The 26,696-nt window shown below is 40.2% G+C and overlaps 2 protein-coding genes across 8 annotated transcripts in view; both read right to left on the bottom strand.

The window, feature by feature from the left end:
* The window catches only part of LOC121904923 (vacuolar protein sorting-associated protein 13B-like), a 342,443-nt gene extending 341,423 nt beyond the window's left edge, over positions 1-1,020 (bottom strand). For 2 of the 6 annotated variants that reach the window (XM_042422730.1, XM_042422728.1), the window contains exon 1: positions 875-1,014. The gene's annotated coding sequence lies outside the window, so the exon portion shown is untranslated. Of the gene's footprint in view, positions 1-874 lie in introns of all 6 variants that reach the window. The other 4 variants (XM_042422732.1, XM_042422733.1, XM_042422734.1 and 1 more) reach the window with 4 other exon arrangements.
* A 4,133-nt stretch (positions 1,021-5,153) lies between these two features.
* Positions 5,154-9,416, bottom strand: osr2 (odd-skipped related transciption factor 2). Of its 2 annotated transcripts, none has more exons than XM_042424283.1 (4): positions 9,169-9,416; positions 6,391-7,080; positions 5,942-6,041; positions 5,154-5,639 (listed from the first exon to the last, which is right to left on the bottom strand). In XM_042424283.1, exons 2-4 carry the CDS (start codon positions 7,041-7,043, stop codon positions 5,457-5,459), a joined length of 936 nt encoding a protein of 311 aa, XP_042280217.1. In that variant the 5' UTR covers positions 7,044-7,080; positions 9,169-9,416; the 3' UTR covers positions 5,154-5,456. The 2 variants fall into 2 exon arrangements, with proteins under 2 accessions (XP_042280217.1, XP_042280218.1); XM_042424284.1 differs by having other exon boundaries at positions 5,154-5,557.
* Between the last annotated feature and the right edge of the window lie 17,280 nt (positions 9,417-26,696).

The following is a 26,696-nucleotide window of genomic DNA, read 5'->3' as shown; positions in this document are numbered from 1 at the left end:
TGTATAGTACATACAGCCTGGTCAGAAACAGTATACAGTTGTAAGTGAAATGTATTGCACATTTTGTATTTTATAATATTAATTTATCATTCATGTGTGCCAGTTCTCACTACTGTGTGTTTAATAATTAGTGGCACCTGTGCTGTTCCAGCTATGACAAGTGTCTGTAAATTCTGCTCTATGTCCATATGTTACAATTTTATAGCAAAAAGTGCAGGTTGTTTTGGTTCTAACCCTCACTAAGACAGAGAAAATGCTCCTTGGTTGACAGTCTGTAAACGTCACATCTTTATCCTGTAATGGAAGGGTCGTAAATATGAAATGAGCATTTAAAAACTAACCAAATTATAAGTTATTCAGGAAAGCTGAAGATGTAACTCCACATATAGGCTAGCTGATATTGAAGCTCAACAGACGCACAAAGATTATTCTATTCGCGGGGGACGGAGGTCGAGCTTTAACTAACAGCTAACTTTTTAAAAATGAATGTCAGCGGTTCTACTTTTAAATGGCTTAATTTTAATTCACACTAGTACCTGAATTAGCGTGCTAGCTAAAGTCATTTCACTTCTTGTGCTGGCGACTAAAGGGGAAACCCAGTAGTAACGTTAGTTCGCAACTCCATTTCCTAATGCAGAGCAATGTAGCTAAATATAACTTGTTTTTAAATGAAATAGTGCAATGCTACGTAGTAAGAAATGTAACTAACTGCGGAGTAGTTAGCCAGAGAGGCTAACTATGATCTCCTGTCATCTCTGCAATACAAGCAGCAGAGCAAAGAAGCTAAGCTAACTGCTGACAATAAGTCGCCATAACTTCGTTTAAGCAAACTAAAACGTGTGGTCAAAGGCAAAAAAGAAAAATCTGTCCTTACTTGACTCCCGCTTGTATCCTGTAGCTATTTCTTGAATTCAACGTTTAGTTAAGGTAACAAATTCATCCCGTTAACTAGCGTTAGCCACATCTCTCAATAGCTTCAGCCCAAACGTCATCAGTAAACATCAACGCGGCTTCCGTATGCCTGGTGTTGCCTTTCATTTCTGTAGGAAACGTGAGTTTCAAAGTTTCAAAGCACTAAGCCTATAGTGCTACAAAATAGTGGCAAGAGAAACGCTAGAAATCCCCTGTTATACATCAGTCGGCGAAATTTGATATTTAGAGAACCAACTTCGGTGATCACTCAAAATAAATCCACGAGAACATCAAGCAATTGCCTGATGCAGTGTCTTCTAGATCCGGCTGCTGCAGAAGCAGGTGCCGTAGTGTAAGTTGGATTTAGAAAATAAAATAGTGGCACATATTTTGTTTTTAAAAATCAGTAGGCTAGTCTAATCAAAAGGTGTTCGTAGTCTGAACGCCGGCCTCTTGAATATGTAGAAATTTACGGAGAGTTCAGGAAGGCATCACTACACGTAATATTTGTACTCTCTTTGGCACGCCCCCAGCCCTTATATGGAAGCTCACCTTTGCTGAGGGACCTCACAAATAGTGTCATTGTGAAGGACACTTTTCCTCGAAATGATTGAAATATTTTTTTAAAAGTAGGCAATGTCATTCATTTCCATCGCAAATCAAGATTCAAGGACAGAGATTCCTTTAGACAGCGAGACTTGTGCAAAGTCAATGGAAGTAAATAATGGAGGCTAATCAAAGGATCTTTGCCTTTCAGTCACACAGGTGACTTGTCTGTTTTCAAATTTTTTATCAGGTGGCTGGTCTCACCTTAAACACTTACTATGTTGACATATGCAACTGGTAACTGCTCACTTAAATTTACAGTATAGCTACTGTTACTGGAATAATAAAGAAACAGACTACTGTAAATGAAAATGCAGTGGCAAATAAAATGAATGATGAATATTGACAAAAACTGTATTCTAAGAAAAGAGTATAAGTGTTTCAAGAACATGGGTGACCATGTTATTATACAAGCCTGCCTTATTATATAAATATGATTTCGGAATTCATGAAAAATCAGGGTTACGCTCCTTCTTCACTTTACAGTGGAACTGGACGCACCAGTGATTTCTGCTGCCAGAGGCTTCTTTCGCCATGTCAAATCTTTGTTTCTGAAATTTTAATATTGCTAATGTTGCCACGGAGCCGTTTCTAGCTGGACAATATTAAAATGATAAATTAAAGCACACAAATAAGTCATAAACAGCAAAAACTACAATCTCTGAGAAATGATTGTGCAGTTTTTAAAACTATAAAGGCCCTATGTTGTCGTGAGTTCCTTTCATGTACCCATTTAAGCAGATTTTAGGGATTTTTCAGATTATGGCAATATGGACAGTGTGGCTGAAATAAAAAAGGTGTGTGTCTGTCACAGGCCATGGAGGGTCATATGGAGATCATATGAAGTCAGAGGAGTGGAGCTCAGTGGCCTGCAGCCAGTGCCGCCTCTCCCCTGTCAGCTAGATAAAACTTCCTGAGGACACAGTCCACAAAGGCCAGTCACCGATGCAGTTCACCATGTGACTGTCCACTCTGTGCCAACTGTATGTAGAGTGTGTGTGCGTGTGTGTCTGTGTGTGTGAGTGAGTGTGTGTGTGTGTGTGTGTGTGTGTGTGTGTGTGTGTGTGTGTGTGTGTGTGTGTGTGGCTGTGTGTGAGTGAGTGAGTGAGTGTGTGTGTGTGTGTGTGTGTGTGTGTGTGTGTGTGTGTGTGTGTGTGTGTCATTGCTCTGAAGTCATTTAAGGCCAATATGTGCTCTAGTAATTAAGAGAGTAACATGCATGATGTCTTGTTAATATCACACTTCCTCTAAAGACGCACTGACTTGTTCTGCGCCCGCTGACAAGAGTGACTTATATTTAGTTAACTGATATATACACAATATAGTCTAGTTTGCCCATTGTGGCCACATTTTGGTGTGGCCACAAACGTCGTTTCTTTGAATGCATTTTAAGTCGACATGGCAGTGTGGAATAAAAACGTCGAGAACTCGATTGTATCTGTTTCGATGATGTGATTCTTGAGAACACTTAAATAAAATCTATTTTTTCCTCACTTTTTTCTTTTTTTTTTTTCACCAAGCAGCACAATCATTCCCTTATATGGTTACAGATACATTTCAGTTGAGAAATGTCTTTCTGATCAAAATTTAAATAATAATAATAATAATAAAAACGAATTCAGAAAGTTAAAAGACTTGCACCTGTTTACTTTGAAAATACATCACGATTTGTCGCCCCTTGAGAGGATAAAATCAGAATTATTCTCTGTAAATTACATATTTCAGTTATATGAGGGTGTATATCAGTTACACATACACACTTATTTGTCGCCTTCAGCGTCACCCTATGAGGCCATATTTAGACCACAGAAATGTTTTGTTTAATTAATCAAAATTGCTTTAACTAATCGAATTAGTTCATCTTAAGTCAATACAGATTTATACGATTTTTATCAGTTACTTTCACTCTCCAATCAAAATAGGCACTTTTGTGGTTATTATATTTCTAAAAATAATAATGATAACAATTATTATGTTGTTGCTTGTATTTCAGCATACATCTTTTCATATTTGCCTCGTGTGCAGGTTTTAATTTTTATGTTTGGGGTTTATTGGTGAATGTGCATGTTTTTTCTACGATTGTTAAGTAATTGTTTTTTGTAAATATGCGCGTGCTGGACTTGTTGAACTCTGTTGCCTCTCCATTTAAAAAATAATTAGGAAAATACTAGCCTGCAATAAATACGGCCTTGGTTAATGGCCTTTCAGCAGCAATAAGAGCCGTTTTAAATCTTCTGTTGTTATTGTAACAACTTGTTCCAGACCCTATTTTCGAACCCATTAAAGCTAAATGCTATTTTTTCAAGCAATTAATTGCACTGTCAGGTGAAAATCGGGGTTTTAAACCATTCCGCAGTAGTCAATAATGGCTGGTGAAATCATGCAACAACAGGCCTGAAGGCCAAGTAACACAGAGAGACAGAGCGATGAAGAGAGAAGCAGAGGAACAGAATCTAAACTCTGCACCGAATAATAATAAAAATGAATAGGGATCACCTTTTTCCTCTCAAGCTCCAGCTCCGATGGTTAATATTCAAGCGTATTTTGATCAAAGGTTAGTTGGATGAAATCCAAATCTTACACTTAATGTATATACACACAGATCTAAACCTGCGTGTTAACGCATAGCGTCCAAAGCACTCGCCATTTCCCAGTGAAGCTGCTTCCTCATAGCTATACTGTAAGATAAATAAATTACATAAATCAATCATTTTATATCTAACTAACTACAGCTCGAATATAGCCATTTTTTAATTTGGAGAATAGAGTCATATTCATCTCCTCTGTTGAGCGCCGTTGATTTTGTTATAAATATACACAATAACACGTGGTAGCAGGTTGATGGACTGCAGGTCTGAGATATAACAGAGCAGGCCTCCGGTGTCTCAAAAAACAAAACAGTTGGATGTTTTGTTTTTGTTTTTATTTTGTTTGTTTGTTTGCAGTGGAAGTGATGAATTAATTAAGCCTGATAATTCCTGAACTATAATCTGTTGATCGTCTGTCTCTTTGAGTCGAACTGCTTTCTTTGCACAGGTGACTCCTTCCGCCGCTTTGCAGGTCACTCATGGTATCAGAGGTGATGTAGATAAAGACATGTGATATGGCTGCTAATGCGGCTAATATAATACTAATCAGCCTCTGTAGGCTCTAGATATTGAAGATAATAATGGGGCTGAATAATTCCGAGTAGGTGGGTGGCAGACAATGCTGCATATATAACCGTAATATGACATTATTATTAAAGGAAACATTATAATTCTTTACTATATATAAGTAACTATCACTCAAAAGCACAGCATGATTTTGTCTTTTAAGTGACTTTCCTGTCTGAAAGATTTAACAGCTAAAGACATTCTTGTCGTTTCATGCCTCCTGCTAACTGATATCTGCTGGCCTACTATAAAAAACCCAATAAGTAAGCCACACTAAGCTCTCACTGCCTGCTGACTGTAAACATATAGACTATTAACTATAAACTTGATGGCCGTGGTTAATGGTTTCATCTAAATGTTGCCTTTTGGGCCGTAACATTGTGTCTCGTGTTTCAAGAAAAAACATGGAAATAAAAACAGAACAAATGCAAATTTATAATGGAAATATTTATTTCTAAAATACAATTTAACATACTTTAAACTTATGACTGTTTTTGACAACTTTATCATTTCAAGGTCAGAAAAGAAAATAAAAAAAACAACATTATTTACATGGTCTTGATATTTACAGGTGGTGTGAAAGCTGGACATGGCCATGGCTCCGCTGCTGTCCCACTTCAGGTGCAACCAAATCCCACTCTATGATGTGCTGCAGTAAACGTGTCCAGATTTGTTGATTGTCTTTGAACAAAAAAAAAAAAAAAAGAAAAAAAAAGAAGAAAAGAAGTCGTTGACTTGTCTTCCTGTGTTTTGTCCATTTGTTATTTTGTTAGTCTGTCCAGGCTAGTAGTCCTGATGTGGGCTGTGCGTCAAACTGTGCCGTCGCAAGTCACAGTTGCGCCGAAACACCTTTCCGCAGCGGCCACAGCTGTAGGGCTTGATGTCTGTATGGGTGAGAAGGTGAGTTTTCAGGTTACTTCTTTGATTAAAGGTTCTTCCGCATGTGGGGCATTTGTGGGGAGACTCCTGTTTAGATTTAAAGCAAGCAAAGGATTATTCCCTTTAATTGTATAGAATGTCTATCATTAATATCTTTCAATCATCTAAATAAATCCACTACTGTGTCAGCTATAACTCACACGGAACTTCTATGTGTATCTCTCACTTGTTTTTCTAATTTTAATTTGGTAATTGGCCAAATGAAACCGTTTGGCGAGACTTATTAATATCCCCATGCATGCAGTAGGCCGTGTATAATAGGTGAATTATGATCATAAGGTAAAACATAGATGGTGGCTGTTAATATTTTCAGATTGTAGGCAGCTTACCTGCATATGTAAGGTTTTATGGACGGCTAGAGTTCGAGACTGACAGAATCCCTTCCCACATTCTTGACATTTGAATGGTTTTTCCTTGGAGTGGATGTATCTGTAAAACAGGAATAACACTTCATCAAATGGCTGCTCATGCAACGATTTCCTTGTAGCTGTTACAAACTCCAGAATCGTAGGGCGAAAAAATCTCCACTGTGAAAGTTATCAACTTGATGCGTAAAAGCGCTTTAGCGCCCTCATGGAGAAAACTCTGGGAACAGGTCTGCATATATGTTGCCATAAAACAAAGTATAATTTCTTGTAATTTCTTATTTTCAGAAAGTCGTTTAAAAAAATAAATATGTTTGTGATTAAGAACTGTGTTAAACTCAGGAATGCAGCTTTAGAGTCCCCTCCTAACCCAGTGTATAATTAGTGCAGTATAAGGTATAAATCAGCCTTACCTGTGGTCTCTGAGATGGTCTTGTCTTCTGAAGGCCTTGTGGCAAATGTCACAGGTATAGGGCCGCTCGTCTGTGTGGGTCCTCTCGTGGATGAGGAGGTTATATGACTTGGTGAAATGCCTGCCGCAGAACTTGCAAATAAATTCCTTTTTAGTCTTGGAGGGGAGCCTGCCCCGGGTGGGTTTTCTGTCCGGGGACAGCTTGCTCAGCTCGGAGATGGTTCCTCCTAGTCCCGATGCCAGCTTCGCCAGATCCGCAGCTTTCGGCGGGTCCTCCTGAGTGGCAGCGAGGGCCAGGTTGGCGAAGTCAAACCTCGGTCTGTCCTTGTGCAGCGAGGGGATGCCGTGCGCAACGGCGGCTTGTTTTGGATGGAAGAGCTGTGCTGCGGCTGTGAAGGGTAACGCTGGGAAGGGAATCCTGGGGTCCATCAAGCCCTGGGCGGCTGCCATCTCTGTGATTGTCGACCTCAGTCCTTGGATGTGCGGGTAGCCAAGAGTCCAGTGGTTCATATGCATGGTTTGCACCGCGCTGAGGCCGTACAGTCCCTGCAGCTGGTCAGCGGGGAAAGTGTTGACGGCCTGCAGGAAGGAGTAGTTTGTGAGCTGGAGGGCCGGGTGCAGGGGGATCGGAGCGTGCAGGGCTTTGCTCCCCATCTCGGCTCAGACCTCTGCAGAAGGCACGGTGATAAGCCTGGGGTGAATGAAAAAATATAAAACGATGAGTGTTGTGTGTAATGGCACATTAGAGCCAGTAATTATGTGGTGACAAAGGCAGGCAAACTATGACCTTATTTTGGTGACCATGATACAGTAAAAACCACCTGTTTGCCACCACAACTATTTACTTGAAATACACATGTAAGTACTATTTCATACATTATTTTTTATTCTAATTTAACATGATAACATTTATGTCATAAAATTACGTCCGCCCACAGAGGTGACTGTATTATCCCCAGTAATCAAATATGGATTTTTTTCCCAGGGCGCAAATTAAAAATGACTTTAACCACTTGAACATGACGACAGGGCTAACTAGGTAAATAAATTGGACAACGTGTTAAAGTGCAGCAGTATTGTCCTATACTGATAATGATATAATGATGAGTAAAACACTGTGTGTTCTAAGCAAAGACACTGAGAATACGTATTTCACGCAGTTTTAATTTGTTTGTCCCTTTAAATCTGAGATGCGCCTCAAAACATTTTAAAAAGCAAATCAGTCATCGAAACTGTAATTAAATTAAGTGGGTGTAAAATGAATCATATGGCAACAATTAGCACTATAAATTATATATTCACATCACTCTAAATAAAACACTAAATCTCACAGTAATTAGAAAAGACACATTGTTGTTTTTGACGGTTGTACTTCATGTTTCACAATGCAAAACAAGTGCTCTGTATGTAGATTTGTGAAGTCTGAAATTTTGCCAGCAGTGATCAAATATGTTATTAGTTGCATGAGCATGAGTCAGAGCAAAACACACAAATGCTGGCTATTGCCCACAAGAAAGTTACTTTTATCTTTGCTGGAAAAGCATGCACTTTTTATGTTTATGGTTGTGGTAGTAGCCAGTTAATTTTATAGGCTGTAATATTTTGCTTATAGGTCTATTTTATTTCATGCTGCATGTTTTTGCATGAGGCGGTCTTCCCTTGGGTAAAAGAACATGGTAGCAAATATCCTTTGGGCATTTTAATTTACTTTTCTACAGAAAATGTTTGCTTTAAATAAAAACAAGCAGCTACCTTGCACTCATAATGTAGGACAAACAAGGTGAGCTGACAGTGCAGGAAATTTAAGGGCCTGGATCCATGTTTGTGTGGGAATGACAAGTTATGTTTTCCCACACAGAAAAGTTTACCGTGTAAGTTCAAGACTCCGGATGGTGAAAGCGCGACTGGCAGTGAACCAGCGGTGCCACTGACCTTTACATTTACAATGAAAAATAAGAAAAAAACGCCCTCTTTGTGTGTTTTTGAATCACGTGTTATTATGCTGTTTTTCACTGATCACTCCAAATTAGATTTCCACATTATTTTTCATAGCCCTAGGAACCTGAAACTTTCTGGAGATTAAGGCATTATTCACACTTGGAGAAGGCTTGCAGAGTTAAAGTCCTGCTTACATGGTAGCCAGAGGACTGGTCGCTTATTTCAGTCAGGTCGTTACATTTGCTTCACAGATCTTTGAATTCTGTCTACTTTGCTTCCCCTTCCCCAGCCGGGATGGGGTTAAATATAATTTTGCACAGGTGCAACATAAGTCACCGTGCAGGCACTTGTTGTTCTTTGCCCACATGTGCAACTTTGTTCAACCTGTTCTCTTCTCAATAACCTTTGGATTTTCATTTCCACTTTGACAGTAGCTTAAGTGCCTTGTCGTGTTCTTTAAATCCCTGTCAGTTTCTTTCTTGGCCGAAGGTTTTACATTTCTATAAGTCGTGACAAGTCTTCACACACGCGAGGGCCACTGCTTGTTTTAGTAACCTTATGTGCTGTGGACAGAGACCAGTGATGTCAAAACGTGGGTGAACTATGACCCCCACCTGGTGATCATCACAAAGCAATAATCAACCGTAGAAACGACATTTAATTTAGTATTTCTTCAGGAAAAGTTTTCACTTTTACTAGGACTTTGCTCTCTTTGGTTGAATAGCTCAATCAGTAAAAGTTAAGTATTTTCTTTAGATAAAAAGTTACAACAAGCGAGTTGAGTTAGGTTTGTTCCTTCCCTGCAGTATTCTGACATATACCCCGCCAAACAGAATCTTACCCCAATAAATAGCTGCCAAAGGTCCTGCGGTATGTCAGTAATCCACAGTAACTATAGAGGCGGCGAGCTCCAACAAAGCGTCGCTAAAAGTTTTCCAAGTTCCAAGTCCATGAAACTCTCATGTAGCCATGCAGCCAACTCTGGTGTCTCGGACCTTTGCAAAGATGTGACAAGTTGTGAAAAATTGTGGAAAGAGACGAAGAAGTTTGGAGGAGAGACAGCAGCAGCGTGGGAGTCCCGTCCGGAGCTGGGGCTGGAAGTGTGCGTAATGCGCACCGGTCCTTCACTTTTCAGGGCTCCAGCTCTGGAGCGCTCTGCCCGCCCTCCGACACGCCTCCCCTCCTCCTTCTCAATCATTAATTCCAATGTTCCTCCTCTGTTTATTTGTGTTTGGATAGCAACTGAGGCTCCAGACCATAGTAGAGAAACGTGTTCAGCTCAACCTGCCTCCTCTGACACCTCTCATATACCATATAGCCAAGGCTGATACCTTCTTTTGGAGAGATTATTGGAAGCGCAGGAGGAAACCCTGATCCCTTTTTCCCAAACTCCACGCTTTTGAAAACGTGCTTTTGGATACTTGAGCTGCTTACAAGATTTTTTTTGAAACCATAGACCCCATTTGCGAAAATGGAGGGCACATGCAAGAGCCACCACATTAAATCGTTTTATTTCATTGTGGTAAGAGTAAAGAATTCTGAGGTTTGTGTGACCAAAAAAAAAAAAAAAAAAAAAAAAAAAAACCATCCTGAGATCAGCAGCATGATGAACAAATACAACGTAAACAGTTAACGCGACTTGTCTTCAGACTATGAGCTGCCCTTCTGTCTTCTGTAAAGTTAGATATTTCTGAATTGTATGAAAACACTTACATTGAACTGGTTAATTAAATGGTCATGAAAACGTCACACAGGTTGCCCGGACAGTTTTACCTGTGTTATTTACAACTAAATAGGCTTATTCCCACATAAATCATCTCATATGTTCTGCAAAAATTATCTGAGATTTTATTATATTTGATAAAGTGTGTGCAATAAAATAGCCTGTTATGTGCTAAAGGACAATATGTAGCCAATGTGTTGAGATCCGCTTTAATGATTTAAAAAAAAACAACCTTCCTATTTGTTCAAAAGCAGATAATAATTCAGTTTCACTCTCATACTCTTATCATTTCACACTCTTTTCACTGCGTCTATGGAAAGTGGCAGAGAATAATTAGGCAGCTCTTTAATTAGTCTGTGGTTTGTTTCTGGCCACAGATTTAGATACAGTGTAAATAAGACCTGTGACAGCCGAATCAAAAGCTCAGTGTGCTTCCTACACAGAAAAGTGACATGCTGTTACCAGGACAAACATCAACAGGTTGTTATTAAACGAAGATGTTTTATTTGTCGAATTTTCCCATCTAAACGTAAGTCACTGATAAGCTTGTTGGATATGATTTTATATATTGAACATATATTTAAATCAAAGCTTTAAAAAGCCTCTCAGTGAAATATCAAAAGCAGCGAGCTTATTTTCAGTTATTTTATTCTGTTTTTCCTCTCATGACTGTATTTTTTTTTTTACTATGAATGACATAACGACTGAGGGTAGATTTTTAGTTTTGAACATGAATGTGCAATGCTTCAATGGTGAGCGCAGGAGGACTGGCAGAGGTTTGCAGTTGCTGCAGTTCTGGCTTTGCTGTGGACTGGCTTTGCTGTTGGGAGTTGCTGTGCAGAATGCGTCTGAATGAGTCTGCAGCGCCGCCTATTGAGACTTTAACACAACAACAAGCTGCTTCCTCTTCTACTCAACTGTTTGCGGCTCTGACACAAAACTGTCTGCTGGAGCAACTTTATATATTTTCCGTCGACATCCTTCCGAAAAGAGAGCTTTATCAAAAACGACATCATCACTGTGGTGAATTATTGCTTTTAATATAACGAATATTTACAGTACATAGACTCGGATATTTAGAAAAGAAACGATACTTAACGTAAGAATTTAAGTATATTTAATTACTGCAACGGATCAGTGGAGTTTGTGACCTTTTCATGCAAGTCTTTAAAGGAGAGTTAATGAGCAAATGAGAGAAAAGTGGGTCGACAGATCCCAGTTCATTATGTGAGAGATAACGACTGCAGCACTTGTCTAAGACGTTTAGTCTATCCAAGAGCTCATGTAGTTTAATTTTCGTTTTCTTAGAGCTGCAGAACATTTTCTGCACACAACATGCTTGTGGTTTTCGTTCGGTTTCATATCACCCAGGCCTCTATCTTCACTGTCAAAACACTGAACAATTGCAGGCAGATTAGAAGACACACAAGCCCTCAAATTTTTTTTACATTACACTGATGATGGTATTTTCTCAACATATCCGTTCCACTGTGGAAATGTATAACAATGTAAACTGTGTTTATTTTTAGTCCTTAGAAAGAATCCATCAAAACAAGCAGTGGGAATTTAAATATCTGATGGTCTGGGTTATAATAGACTCACCAATAATTAAATTTCAATTTAGCAGTGCAATCAGTGTAGTCGAAATTCATAAAAATCTTACAAGATGTAAAATTATTTCTGCGATGAAAATACTGACTTCCTGTGGGAACCGAGTTTTTTTTTTCTTTAGAAACTCTGAATCATACAGCCTCATTTCTTTAACCAAACACCCACTTTGAAATATAGGCTAACATTCTTATATAATATCGATTTTTATAGTACATATTTTATAAAGATTATTTTACTTTACAATATTTCTACATCTTATATTGTTGTTAATAATACTCCAATTCTATTCTGGCACGTAATAATACTGTAATAGTCATATTTACTTGTGTTTGAATCTCCTATGATATGATTTTTACACACTTATAAAATAAGACTCATCATGAGTCATTAATAAGTTTATAGCGACCCCCAGAACTCTGTCGAGTTTGATCTCTTTTTAATGTTCCTTGTGTGACATTTGGTATGTGCTCTCTATTTAAAAGTTTTCCTGTGAAATGTGTGTAATATTGTTACTGTATTCTTTATAGTTGGGGTAATGTCAGAGCCAGAGAGTTAGTGCCTTGCCCTTTGGCCCTGCCCTGAGTCCCCTGCAGCCGCCATCATTCTCTCTGATAATCTGACTCCCACAGAGTATCAGTGTCGCAGCTCAGTGCAGCTGCCAAGCCTGTAATGGCCGACACTCCTCTTCCAATAACACAGAGTGACAGAAGAGAACTCTATTGTATCAATGAAAACACAAAAGATCTGGGTACAAAATTTCACTTTCAAATTGTCAACGTGTGACTGAATTAAGAATATTTCCTTTTTGTGATTTGTAATCTTTTAACATAAAAAAGTGTTTAGTTGTGACATTTCACATCTAACTAATTGAGGTTTTAAAAGACAAATTCATACATATGTCAGTATTCAGGCTTTTTCTTAACCAGTAGTGTAATAAAATCCTTTCCTGACAATATTTATCATGTATTCATAGTGTATATTATTTTAAACATCAAAGATGAAGTTAAATTAAAGGGGGGAAATCAGATTAATAAATCAACAGATTAGGTTGAAACATGTTTAGATCAGAGTGCTTCTCCTTTATTGTATATTAACTGTTAGTAATCAGTTTCTCAGTTCCTCCGGTCTGAATTCCTGTCTGATACCGTGACACAATATTCAGCTCAAACACATGTATTTTGTATTTTGACCTTTATGTCTCCTGTCATATGGCGTCATCTTACTTTCAGTTACACCTTACCTCTACTACGCAGTGTCCTTGATAGATAACGCGGAGCTCCTGTCTTGTTCTGGAGTCTGACTGGGTCTGTCTGTCTTTCTGTGTTGCTGTGTCTCTGTGCATGTTGCCAGACAGGATGTCAGGTCCATATTGTAAGAGCAGGGGGAGGCAAACCTGTTACTGTTACCTGCCTGCTGTGGTTTCAGAGGCCCCCACATCTCCACCTACACTCTCACTCATCCTGCCCCAGCAGCAGCTCTCAGGATGGGTGTTTTTCACTCAGAGACCCTCATAGTCATATTTTCCTCCACATCAAACCCGTTTACATGAAAATGTGCACTTCTAGAAAAAAGGGGGTTATGCCTCTCTCACCACATTAGTGCTTGCTGCTTCAGAGTAAAGCAGAATTTAGTTTCTTCTTATGCTTTTTCTATGTTGAATGTCATTTTTGGTAAATTGGGCAGTGTTCATATTGCTGTAGACATTAACATTTTTACAAACATAATAATAATAATTATAATAGTGATAATAATAATAATAATAAACTGATTCAAATAATTATTGTGTAAGTAATTAATATCCATTAGCAAATGACATAGGAAAATAGTGAATGGCTCTTTTAGCAGATATTGTAATATATCTGGTATTACAATGCTGTCAGTGGTTAAAATGTTTGTTTGGTTCAGCCTTTCTTAGTGGTCTGATGACTGTGGATTACTAAGCCTTTATTATACAAAATAACAGTATTTGTTTATGTTGTGGCTGCAACCCTTTGTAGAGTGAAGTGCAAGTTTCAACAAGTTCATTTGAAACTGTTTTAAATTATTGTCATACTGTTTGAAATGTGGTACTCAAGTACTACCAGTTATTCAAGTGAAATAATTGAAATAAGGAAACAAGAGTGTGGACTTATCAGAATGTGTCTTTCATCTGTGTGAAAACTCTACATTTAAAAACCTCTAAAGCAGATTTTTATACTAAATTGAAGATATTTGAAGTTGTTAATTTAGAGAATATCACTTTGGGCTCATGATGCTGATATCAGTGCTGACATCATGAGGTACATTTTAATGGTTTTCCTGACAAAAAAAAATATTGAGAGTAACATGATTAATAAGCAGATATCATTAATTTGAAATAAATGAATATTTCTAGTTGCAGACTTTGGTTGGGACATATGGGCAAGTGAACTGATGCATTTTCTCAAACTGGTCTAAGAAAACAGAAGACAGTGACATTGTGCAGAACCTCACTTTCCTGGACAGTGCAGCACATGCTGTTAAACTATGATTACCACATGCTCAGTACTCTTGCTTTATTGTACAAGATTGCCCCCTATTGGTTTACCCTCAAATTACTGTTGCAGCAACATTTCACTTGTATCATCATCAGCTGTTTCACTCTGTAATGAGTGAATTATTGTCTGATTTAGAACCAGGATGAATAGTGGGGGAATGAGACATTAATTAATATTTGTGAAACCAACAAGAATAAAGTACTTTAAATTAGACTTATGTGTGTTTGGAAATATAAGTTCTGTATTGTTCTCTTCTTTTTTATGCATATTGTCTGCAAATTCCTGGTGTCTCAAATTTCACTCAGAACATTAAACACGAGGAAAAACTAGAAGTTAGACTCAAGTGTTTGTACTGTATATATATGTGTGTGTGTGTGTGTGTGCGTGTGTGTGTATGTGTGTGTGTGTGTGTGTGTGTGTGAGCAGGAACTGGGGACTGGCAGCGTGTCGTTTATACACAGTGCATTCTTCTTCTCTCCTGCTGATCTCTTCTCCATCTGCTGTCCATTGCCACTCTCTTCACTGGTCTCCTGCCATCTGTTTAACAGCACTCTGCACCTTTGCGTGACCAAATGCCTTTGCTCCCTGCAACGTCATCCACTTTGCCAGAGAGGCATAGAGAAGAAAACCGCCATGATATCGTGCTCCTTCAACCAATAAAACCCACCAGTTAATGCTGCTCAAGCCCAGCACCAAATCCCATTTGTCAGCAAATAGCTTCCTCCGGGTTGTCTGTGCTGGCCAGGCGCTTCTGTAGAGCTCCCTGCCATTAACATGACATCTTTAGTTATTTGTTGTCTGGTCTGACGGCAAGCAGAGTGAAGGAGCAGTGAATAGAAGGAGCAAAGAGAGGGATCTGCGTATGATCATAAATGTGCATCAAAAAATGTCTGATCAGACATCTGATCTATGTTAAATAGTCAGCTGGATTAACTGACAGTTTGGTAGTCTGAAAATCAACACAATGTCTGTGTTTATATAAACCCATATTCATTAAAGTTAATTTAACACGTAACTCACACTCTTCATTGGGTTTTTCCTGTTTTTAATCTGTGGGAAAAACCACAGGTAGCTGGGATTTTAAACTGTAAACAAAGGCCTTATTCTAAAAGTGAAAGTGTATCAGAAATGATTGCTGTGCCTGTCTGGTACCTGTGGTGAAGCGGAGGGATTGATCTAGTGCAGGGGTGCAGTAATGGGAGCAGGTTAGAGTTTATTTTAGGGAAGTGTGAGAAAACACAGGGTTGGATGGATGAAAAGATTTGAGAATAAAAATGGAAAACGAGAAATGAATAGATGGAAAGTGAGAAACAAAGATAGAAATGAGGATTAGTGCCATTTGTGTTACTTTCCAGCCCATGAAAACTGTGTGTATATGTATATGTATATGTGTGTGTGGTGGTGTTGGAGGATATATGTGTAAAAAGCCAGCAGGACAGCTGGGGAAGGTGAGCAGTATCCTGCAGGCTCCAGGCTCCACTTCCTCCACAGCTACAATATAGGCAGAGAGGGTCATATCAAACTGTCTTGAGCATGCTCTCCCTGCTTTGAGGTCACTGCATTTTTGCATTGTTATGTGATCGTCATGAAAAAAGTATTTTCTCAAAGCATGTTCTGAAGCTCTTCATGGCTCAGCTGTGACAGGCGTGACCTTTTTGTTGCCGGGCGGGGATTCTCTGGATTCAGCTGCTCTGCTTGTGGAAAGTCTGTGGTGGTTTTTAAAAGGTGCTTTAGACCTTATTGCCCTCCATACATTGCATCATGGCTGTTTTTCCTCTTTTCTCACTGAACAGTGACCGGGAACTCATTTTTACTGTGGAGCTTGATTAGAATCTACTCTGCATGCATACACGATTTTTTTTTATGGTGAACTTCTCTACAACTTATTTTATCTACAACTATATTTCTGTAACTTTTTCATTTGGGGGGCTATGATACTGCCATGTTCTGATTGCATTACTGTATATTTGAATATACTGTATATGTGATATCTGTATGATAAATACAAAGGTATAGACAGCAGCCAGTTGGCTTAGCTTAGCATAAAGACTGCAAATCGGGGGAAAAGGTAACAAAGGTAACAAAATCCACCTACAGCACCTCTAAAGCTCTAATCAACATATTATATCTTGGAGGGTTATGTGCAGGACTTTTAGCTGGAGGCAGTGACATTGGTTTTCATACAAACAGAACAAGATATATCAAGTTAATTACTGAGCTTTGGAAGTACTGGATTTTGTAGCCAGGCTAGCTCTTTCCTAACTGGCTGCTTGCTTTAGCCTTATATCGTATGAACATGTATGAAAGTTATATTGATCTTCTCCTCTAACTTGACAAAAAAGAAAATAAACATATTTCACATTTCATATTTGAACAATTCCCTTCAAACTGCTCTGACAGTTTCACAAAATTGATTTGATATATTCCTTTGGCTCTATGCTGTGATTTTGAGTTTAATACTGTGTACTTACTGAAGTTATTGAATCTATTGAAGTTGTGCCTTTGTGGGCCCAAAGTGTTGAATCCTCGGGTGCAACTCTGCTTGCACTCTCTGCTGCTGATCAGCTCCCGCTGTTGAAGTGATGGACAGTAAAACTCTCACTGCACCTGTTTCCTGGCCACGCTCAAGTGTTGTTAATAGGCTGATGAGAGACGTTAACAAAGTTACTGCAGCACAGTGGAAGGATAAATCAACAGAGGGGGAGAGTGTCTCATCCAGTCTGTCAGAAGTGACATTTTTAAAAGGTCCCAGTGACTGCTGCATCCGTCCTGTACCTGGGGTGAGATGGAAAGATGGAAACAGAGCAAGGATGGAGTGATGACAGCAAGGGATGGAGAGCTTTAACAGTGCATGGGAGAGGAATGACGGCTTGGATGGATAGAGAGATGAAGAAATGGAGGAATGGCAGAATGGAAGGAGGGAAAGATGTTTAAAGAAGCAGTGGAAAAATGGAGAGATAGGCGGATGGAAAGGGTTGAAGCAAGGAATGGAGAAATGGAGGAATGGCTCTAAAAAGTTGTTGATCCAGACTACTAGTCATGATTTAGTGCAATCAAGCCTCCTTGAAAACAGTTCTGTGATATTGTTGGGTGAGGAATGAATAATGCAATAGACCCAGTCATTTTCCCACATCAACAGCAACAACAATAACATTCATCCTGTGTGATTTCATATAATTTCTTTATTCCCTTGCCTTTTTCTCCCTTTGTGATGTGCCAGACGTATGCGCATTACAAAGAGAGTCAGGAAATGGCTTTCCACTTAAAAAAATGAGAGCAGGATCTTGACACTGTTACAAGAAGGACCTTTGGCTGTGAAGGACCTTTGGGACAGCTACTCTGCAGGCAGGCGGTCTTTTCTCAGATGTCCATATGAACATAGGACAGTCTAATTAAATTTACCCACAAAGAGCTATATTTTTCAGTGTGTTATCATTATTGTGCCAATGAGTTGTAGAGATATTACAATCATAAAAGACCGAAAAGGCGCATGTTTCTTTTAGTGCTAAAAATATCTTTGCTGGCTGGAGTCCAACATTGTTGCTTCTCTCCCTCTCATTTCCCTGCTCTTTGAACTAAAATAACATCATTTTTTGAATGGACTCTTGTGTTATTGATGGATTTCTGCTCCACTGTGGTTTGAATTAATAGCTTGGATGCTTGTATGGTTGCATTTAGTGTGTGGACACACGCATGCATACACACAAACATACAAAAAACGCTTTCAGGCATTTTTACATCAGCACACACTCATGCTAACTCACACACTAAGTAAATGTTAATGTACACAGGTGCAGTCTTTAGGGAGGTTGCTTTTGCTCTCTCATCAGTCACTCGTAATCACTTCCCTTCCAGCCCAGTAAATCACCGTCTTTTACTGATGCATTTATAGGATGCATGTTCACAACTTGTAGCCAGGGAAAAGTTTGACCACCACCAGGAATACATTATAAGCTTCTGCATCCATACAGTCATACAGTCAATACAGTCATACAGTCAACTCACAGACAGGAAATATTGTTTTATAAATGTCTACTTACTCTCTGAAATGTATTTGTGCTTTTAATAGGGTTTTAAGCTGTTTACGACATATGGGTGAGAGTGGAGTTATTGGTCAAAGGGGGGCTCCTGGGCGGCTGTGGATATTGGCAGGTTGCACAGCTCCACCAAACTGGTCCTGGGGAGGTCCCAATGACCTGTTTTATACCAACACTGGTGCTTTGTCGTAAAACCAGGGGGAAGTCGAGTCACAACTCGAGTATTCGTTTGAAGCGGATGGAAAAAGGCCTCCTGTGGCAAGACCATGCGAGTGTTGTGTGCTGCTGTGTCTGATGGGAGTGGAAATGCACAGAAAAACAGGCTACTTTGTCTTTACATAGACTTTTAGATTGGTGCCCAGGTTCTGGTAAAATACTCCTAATACCACCGAGGAAAGAGAACCACATTCCCCGCTTACTTTTTTGGATGGAAACAGTCTCCTGTCACTGGTGTTTGAATGCCGTAATTGGACGTTTAGGGGCTTGCAGAGAGAGGTGTGATGTAGTGTTAAAACTGCTCACAAATCACATATTTCTCACCTCTGCGGAGGTTCAATTCCTGGCTCTGCCATTCTCTGGCCATACTGCCTTTGAAATTCACACGGTACTGTCCTGAATGAGACAGGTGAAGAAAACCGTCGCCATGGAATGGTGTTTCAGTAGATTTAATATTTCCTAAAAGCCTTGAATTTTACCTGTCACTTTAAAAAAAAGTGTGTCTCTGCATGTGCATGTGCGTCAGAGTGATGGATGGTGTAAGTGTGTTCCAGGATTATGTTTTATGAAAGTTAAAGGGCCCTGGGGTTGGTCTGTGAAGCACATAATCTCAGTCAAAGTGCTGGGCTGGATGAACCAAGGCTTTATTATTAAACACCTATGAGAGGGCCTATAGAGCGGGTGGAGGCCCCTGCACATCCAACTTTACACTCTCTGGCGGCTCTCATCACACGTCCTTGCCATTTGGGCATGAAATTAAAATGCTTCTCAGGAATCCATTGACTACTAAGCATGAAATAGGAACTACATTGTTATGAATTGATACTTTTTGAAAGGGCAATCGTAGACACTCTTTAAATGTGCTGTCATGCCATTCCCTTGTGCTATCTTTCCAGTTTTTTTGATTTCCTTTCATACAGTGGTTTTATCTCTGTGGAGAGAGTATTAAAAAAGGTAATACTTTTGGCAATATGTTTCACATTTGATGGTACAAGTGAGAATTGGCTATAAATGATGTGGTATTGATTTCACATGTGGAGGAGTATCAAGACTCGAGTAGAAGAAGAGGAAGGGGAATGCAGTCCCCAGGATGTTCATGGAGGGCTTTCTGGAGGCTCTTGGGGTCCAGGACCTGGTTCTGAGGCCCTGGGAGCCATTAAAAATACTATAAAAGTTCCATATCCACAATTATTCTGACTTTTTAGATTTATAAATCTTTGCTAATGCTCATGGTGGATGTATTACTGGTTTAAACTTGGAAATTGATTGCCACTCCCTTGGTAACAGTGCACTTGGTAATTATAAAAGAACCCATAACAGCAACAGTTTTTTTACAGAATCTGGCACAGTAGATTTGGTAGTACATCGTGACCTGTACAGGTCAGTTTGAAACACACTGAAAGGTACCGCCGAATTTTATGTTTGAAACATTCCTGAGTCCTTCAAGTTTATGTCTGACGTCTGTGGCATTTCTTGATCACTACTGAACTACTGAGTGGTTGACTTTAAAGCTATTAACAATGTATCGCATGACTACATGCATGCTGCTTGGAGTGATGAATCCACAGATAATTATGACTAATTATGAGCCATGCAGTCCCCTTCTGCTCTATGGGGCATTTTAGTGTCTTTCAGCTCTTTTAGGTTTTCCTGCCTGCAACTTCATTGTTTCGTTCAGTATCATTGCTACTGTCCACTATGAACTTCTTGTCCAGCACTAAACAGCAGACAGATGAAGTTAACGACTAGCTGGTGAACATAGTGGAGTATTTAGCAGTAAAAGAACCATGTATTTTCTTCTGGAGTTGGTGGAGACCAAAAAGAAGCTAAAAGCAGAATATTGGGCTTACATTCTGGTAGCCAGAAACACAACTCCAAATGAATTATAATTTGCTCTGTATCTGTAGGACGCATAAATAGGCAACTGTTTGCTAATATGTTTGCCATATCAACTTAAAAGGTTGATACATGTAGGTGTTTACAGCTCATTTGCTGCCCCTAAGTGGCAAAAAAATCTGTTCCTGCTGGTTTTAAAAAGTGGCAGAAAACTTGGGGTGTCATTCAGGGTGTTTTTGGAATAATGACAACCCACAAGATTTACATTCTTGCCTGGGTTTTGTGCTCATCAATCAGTCTATATGCATCCTGCAGAGGTTTGAATTAACGAACTGCTGAAGTTCCCTGATTGGAGGAACAGAGCTTGTGTAATAGAGGCTTGCTGCGCAGTACAGCACATGTAACTTTGGCAAGCTCCAGCTGGCCTGGACGAGGAAGCTGGAAATGTTTACCATGGTCCACATGGCTAATTTGTGTGTTTTTATTTAGCTGTTGTGTATCTGGGACTTTTGGTTGGGGGGTGGTGGTATGGAATAGGGGGGTGCAGCAACAGTCAACAGATGCTGTCAAAGTGACCGCAGGGAGGAAGCAAAGACAAATGCTCCTCATTATAGTGCTGACTGCAGCCCAGTGGCCCAGTAACCAGCAGAAACCAGCTTCATGTCTATGACTGTACAGCTGGAGATCAGCTGATCCTCACTGGCTTTACTTACAGTCAAATTCTATTCACTTTTTCATTGCTTCAACTGAAAAAAGGTACATTGTGGCAGCCATTGTTGTACCAACACAGGAAAGGTAATCAACTTAAAGACATGATGCATGAGCATTCATCATGGCTACCACTATACTGACTATGCTATACTGCTAATGCTGACTCAGCCGAAGGTATGATTCCCATTATCATTTTTAAACGATATTTACTATCCAATCATGCCAGGATGCATTGACTGACAGGGCAGGACACTCCCTAGTTGGATTTGGCCTGCAGTGCAACAAGCTAAACCACATCCGATGCGGTTGGATTTCACAGTCAGTGGAATTCTGCATTGTCTGGATACTGTCCAGTCACATTGTTCATCTGAGAAACATAAAGAGATGTAAGAAAATATGAACAGATTTAATTAAATTTAACCACATGCAATGCATAACTGACATTTTTAGGCCAATTGTGGGTAACCAGAAATTCTCTCTTATAAGATCTTTATGATCAGATATCAAAAATCATATTGATATGACAAGTGTAACTGCAGGCTTACACTCCTCTGGCTTAGATAGTCTATTTGTCAGTGCAATGAATTGTTTGACTTCTGACCATAAAGATTTGACGATTATGGAAGAGCATTTTACACATGATGCATTCTAGTGTGCTTAGACGGCAACAAATCAGTGTTCGCGTGTTATGTTTTTTCGGCTCTATATAGCTAAAATTACTTCAAACTTTAAATTACATATTTTTTGTTATTGTTATCCTCTTGGGCCCTTTAAGACCTAACACATCAGTTATGCTTTTCAAACAGATTCTGTTGTTTCCTCTTTCTTCATATTTCCAGCTGGTTCCTGTTTTCTTTATGATAAATTGGATGATATTATTATCCATTATCTCAATTATCTTTTCACTCACCCTGTAAGTGCTAGAAGTTCATTCATATGCTTTGTGTTACAGCAAAAAAGTGAGAAAAAAACACATTTTTCCCAGCTCCTCACTGACTGAATTAATGGCACATTGCAGTGTGTCCACTGGGGTGGTTTCATTGGGCTGTGAAACCAACGTGAGCAATGTTCCTGACCCTAGTCAGGAGTCAGACAGCGGTACGGGGGTTACCAGGGGTTACATCGGGCCCCTATGGATGGACAGGCAGGGAACTGTAAACCTGGAAGACCAGGAGCCCGAACGCTGCGTGTTTACCTCGGTGCTTTTATAAGTGATGTCACCACATTGTAAAAAGATACAGTTCTCGGCGGTCCCGTCCTTTTGTTACTATTTGAGAGAATAAACACGAGCTAAGTGCATGGAGAGAGATGGAAGTAGAGAACTCTGTGGCTGCAGGGTAGGGGGAGCGGGCTCCTGTGGTGCATGGTGCGTCCAAGCAGCTGAAGTGGGCTGTGGGGATCTGTAACTGTCCAGGTGCTGTGAGCTCAGGCCCAGCCTCTGCCGGCCAAAGCTTGCTCACTGGTGAAGAGGGAGATCTTGCCTATAAATATTCAGTCATCCTGCCTTTTTTGTGTACAGGGCTTCAACAGCAACAAAAACACCAACTCCTATTGATCCCTCTGGGCCCTCCACTGTGTGTCTACATGAATGTGTGAATCACAGTGTGTTTTTTTCTCTCTTGAAATGGAAGACACAGTGAATCACATTCTCAACTTCAGTGTCTGTCCTCAGAAATCACCTTTTGAAAGCTCTTCTCATTCCAGCTCCTTCGGAATTCCATAAATATTCAGCCTCCACTCCATATCCCAGCTCTCTGTCTTCCTCTTTACGATTCTGCTTCTCACAAAGGTCTTTGTGGTATTGCAACAGAAATTCACTTTACATAAGTCAAAGCAGCTATGTGTGGTATAAGTGTAGCCGTATGCGTGAAGGCAATGAAACAGCTTGTGTTTTATGTGAGCTCTCCCTGCTCAGACAGCTGGGTGGTTGCTGGGGCTGTGTTAACCTACAGCTCGAGGGGTCCCAATCTGCACTGTAGTGGTGGAAGTCAAGCTAAGCAATTCCAGGCCAGCTGCAAAGGCAAGAATCTGGATATTCAGATCCTGTAAAGAACAGAGAGACTCCTTAGCCTATCAGGACCTTTCTATAGAATTTGCATTCTTCTTCTGGGAAGCTTTAAAAACTCCTGTTTGTGCCACACTCCTCTGTAGCCCTGCAACCTCATCCTTCTGTTGACTCAGACGCATGATGTCGCATACGCCGAGAAATCGGACCACTGGAATAATGTAGCAGCCTTTATGCCTCTCTGGTCATTTTTCTGATGAGACCTCTGCTGTCTTGCTGCCTTGCTCTGTCTCATGGTTCAAGTACTTGTATGGTTCCTTGGCTTGGACTTTTATTAGCTTTTCCCGAGCCTCAAAGAACTTGGCCCGGCCTGGTTCTCCCCGGCACTTTCCCACTAATGAAGTGCACATTCTGCCGGAGCGCTTGGCTGAGCCCGGTTCCTTGGCCATCCCTTAATGGGAATTTCCCCTTCTTCCATGCATCCCTGCCTGCCTCGCTCTCTGCCACTGCCACTCTGGTGTGTGTGACTCATGTCCTGAACAGGCAGCCATCAGGGACGTTTGATTCATAAACCTTCTTACACTTGTTTGCCACTGTTGGACTGGTTGGCTGACTGTCTGGGCAACTGGCTGGCTGACTTGTTAAAGGGCTGACTTATTGCAGGACTGGGTGTCTCAAAATGGGATAAAGGTTTAGAGACTGAGACACTGACTGACGTTGAGCAGTTGACTGTGAGAAAAAACTTTTGTGTAAAAAAGTGTAACACTTGTAAAAACAAGTGTGTATTTGTATGTGCGGTCAGCTTACTGTGAGTAGGTTTAGAACAAGAAAACATTCATCATCTACTCTGACACATTTAAGAGGGCACTGTCAGGTACTTTGACGCTAAAGCTGCAGACAGCCACCACTGATTTTCCAAACTCAATCTCTGAATGTTGAGAGGAAAACAGGCTTTGATGGATGAAATTATTTCAGATATGACTGCTTGCTTCCATACATGTTTTACAACTTCTAAAATTTGGTTAGTCCACCAGTGACAGCACCTGTTGCTCCATAAATGAAAGCAAATTAAACTGCACCAATTGCTTTTTTATTCCATGAGGAGCTTCTTAGCATATGATATTTTGGAGTATCTTAATCATAGGAAAAATAATCCTTGTATGTTTTTGTTGCACAGCTCAATGAGGATGAGATAGTCTACATCCTCAAATCAACCTTGAAGGGCCTGTGCTATCTGCATTTTATGAGGAAAATCCACCGGGAGATGAAAGCTGGGAATATACTCTGTGACAGGGAAGGTCATGCGAAACTGGCTGATTCTGGCCTGGCTGGACATTTGACGGTGAGCTTTGATTCCACTGGGCCTTCCACTCTCTAAAAGTCAACATAATAAAATCAGGTCTCCCTTGGAGAATATGGCATATGATAATCATTTCTGTCCGCAGTGATTTCACCGCTATTAAACTAACCTTTCTGATGCAAAACAAAAGGCTGGGAGCAGTAGAATTTGGAAGTGTTTATTTCCACACAGTCTTTGCTTACATTTTATGTCCAAAGAATGCTGTTGGGCAGGCAGCTTTCGCGAAACATTTACTGGCCCTCATGAGCTTTTCATCTTGTCAGAATCTAGGTCTACCTTAAGAAAGCACTCCGGAGCTGCCAGAGAGACAATATGCTGAGGACAGAAGAGAAGAAGCTAGACTCTTCAGGCTGTGCAGTTAATTCCCATTATGAGCGGTCGTCATGTTTCCAACAGAAGTTTGTGGTTTGGGCGCTTGCTGCTTACTCAGGACATTTTACTTTTCCCACACTGGCGTATCTTTTCTGCACTCATCTTATGGCCAGAGTTCCTCTGAGGGGGTTCAAAGAGGAACTCTCAGCTCCCTGTGGGTGGTTTATCAGTAGACAACTCTTTGTGGGCGATGAACTGTACTGTGCCTGAGGGCAGGGGATATTCAAGCCTGTGGCCTAACATGTCCATTGAGAGAGGAAGACATTAGCTAGATATGCAAATGATGGAAAATACAGTACAGTGCAGAGACACACGTATGTACACAAAGCTGTGTGTAGTTGTTCATGCAGAGTGAGCTCAGAGGTTAGCAACACAATTATTCAAGCCCCGCACTGGCAAGCTTCCACCCTGCTAAAGTGTCCTTGAGCAAGACATTGAATCCCTACCAGCTCCAGGAGTGCTGCTTCATGACTGATCCTGACCTTTGACCTCTCCATTGAGGAGTTCAAGAGATAAGAAAATTTCCCGTTAGGGACCAGTAAAAATGGCAAATTATTATTTTTAAGTGACAAAGATCCAGAGACAAAAATAACAAGAGTGGAAAAAATGACAGAGAAAAAGGACAAAACAATTAATCTTCATAAGCTCTCCTTTCACTGAATTAAAATAAGCATGATCCTCTAAAGACTCCTGGGATATTTCTAACCAGAGCTGGCGACCAGTGCTTGGAGGTCCGTCCCCTGGTGTAGAACCGCACAACTGCAAACAGGCCTGCCTACTGCTGCTGCTGCTGTCTGGGTGGTCCATGGTCTATAGAGTATAAGCGCCCCATTACTTACCTGGCTGCATTGTTTTACTTTTTGGACACTTAGCCATTTTTGCTAAGCACTTGATGATTTAAAGAGATCCATAAAAACTGCAGGACCGTGACCCTCAAGAACCTGTGTTGGCTGAGACTGAGCTGGACCAAGATATTGGGAACAGGGTGGAGCTATAGGGAGGGTGTTAGAGTTTCAATTTAGTATGACTGGAATATATATATAGTACAATAAACCATTTTAAACCTCAGGTTTAACATATGTAACACAGAAATAATTTGAAAAGAAAAAAAAGCAAAGGGTGAGACGGAGAGAATTTTTTTGGTCCGATTTACAGCCAACGAATCTGCAGAGTTCATCATCCATTTCTCCGTCAAGGCTGTGAGGGAGGAAAGAAGTACTGGATAATAGTGTGTAATGGTGATGTGTTTTACAGGGTCATCCTTGTTCTTGTCCCGGCTCCACTGGCCTATTTGGAGGCTTTCTTCTCACACTAGAACACTGAAGATGCCGTTTGATCTTGTTCCCTGTCCTTCGTAACATGTCATGTCTGAGGCCAAAAGGCCTTTTTAGCTGACAAGAGATATCCAAAAACCTGAGTAATGGCAGTTATATGTTTTCTGGACACAAGTGTACAGAAATGAAGGGAACCCTACCATTGGAAATGAATATATCCCAAGTAGGTGTATTCTTTTTGTCTTTACACAAAAATAGTCAACTGAAATTCTTGATTGAAATCAGTTCATATGATCTTTTAGGAGCGTTACCAGGTGGTGCTGTACAGACCATAAGCCTGACTTACACATTGCCTCCTCACTTGCTGAACCCACAGCATGGTGTATAAAACCTGCGGTAGGAAAGAAAAAAATGTTTGAGCTAATCCGTGGTCTTCAAAAGAATGTGACATTTTTTGCAAATAACAGTTGTACATGTATAAATTTGAGTGTTAGATGGTCACTGAGGATATGACCTACAACTTTTATAAGCCTGGTTATCCTTAAAAAATGCGACAATGAAAATGAGCAATCACAACCCCATCAGGCGAGCCAGCATGGGAAAAAGTGTCTCACAAAGATACCATGAATAAGTTGAAGTGATAAACAAATGACGGTGATGGAGTTTAAATGTGGCCCTTCTTCATGTGGTCTAGGCGGTTGTACTTGG

Source organism: Thunnus maccoyii, chromosome 10 (assembly GCF_910596095.1).
Source record: "Thunnus maccoyii chromosome 10, fThuMac1.1, whole genome shotgun sequence".
Lineage (NCBI taxonomy): Eukaryota > Metazoa > Chordata > Actinopteri > Scombriformes > Scombridae > Thunnus > Thunnus maccoyii.
Note: the sequence above shows the minus strand (reverse complement) of the source record. Positions and strands in the feature narration are given on the sequence as shown.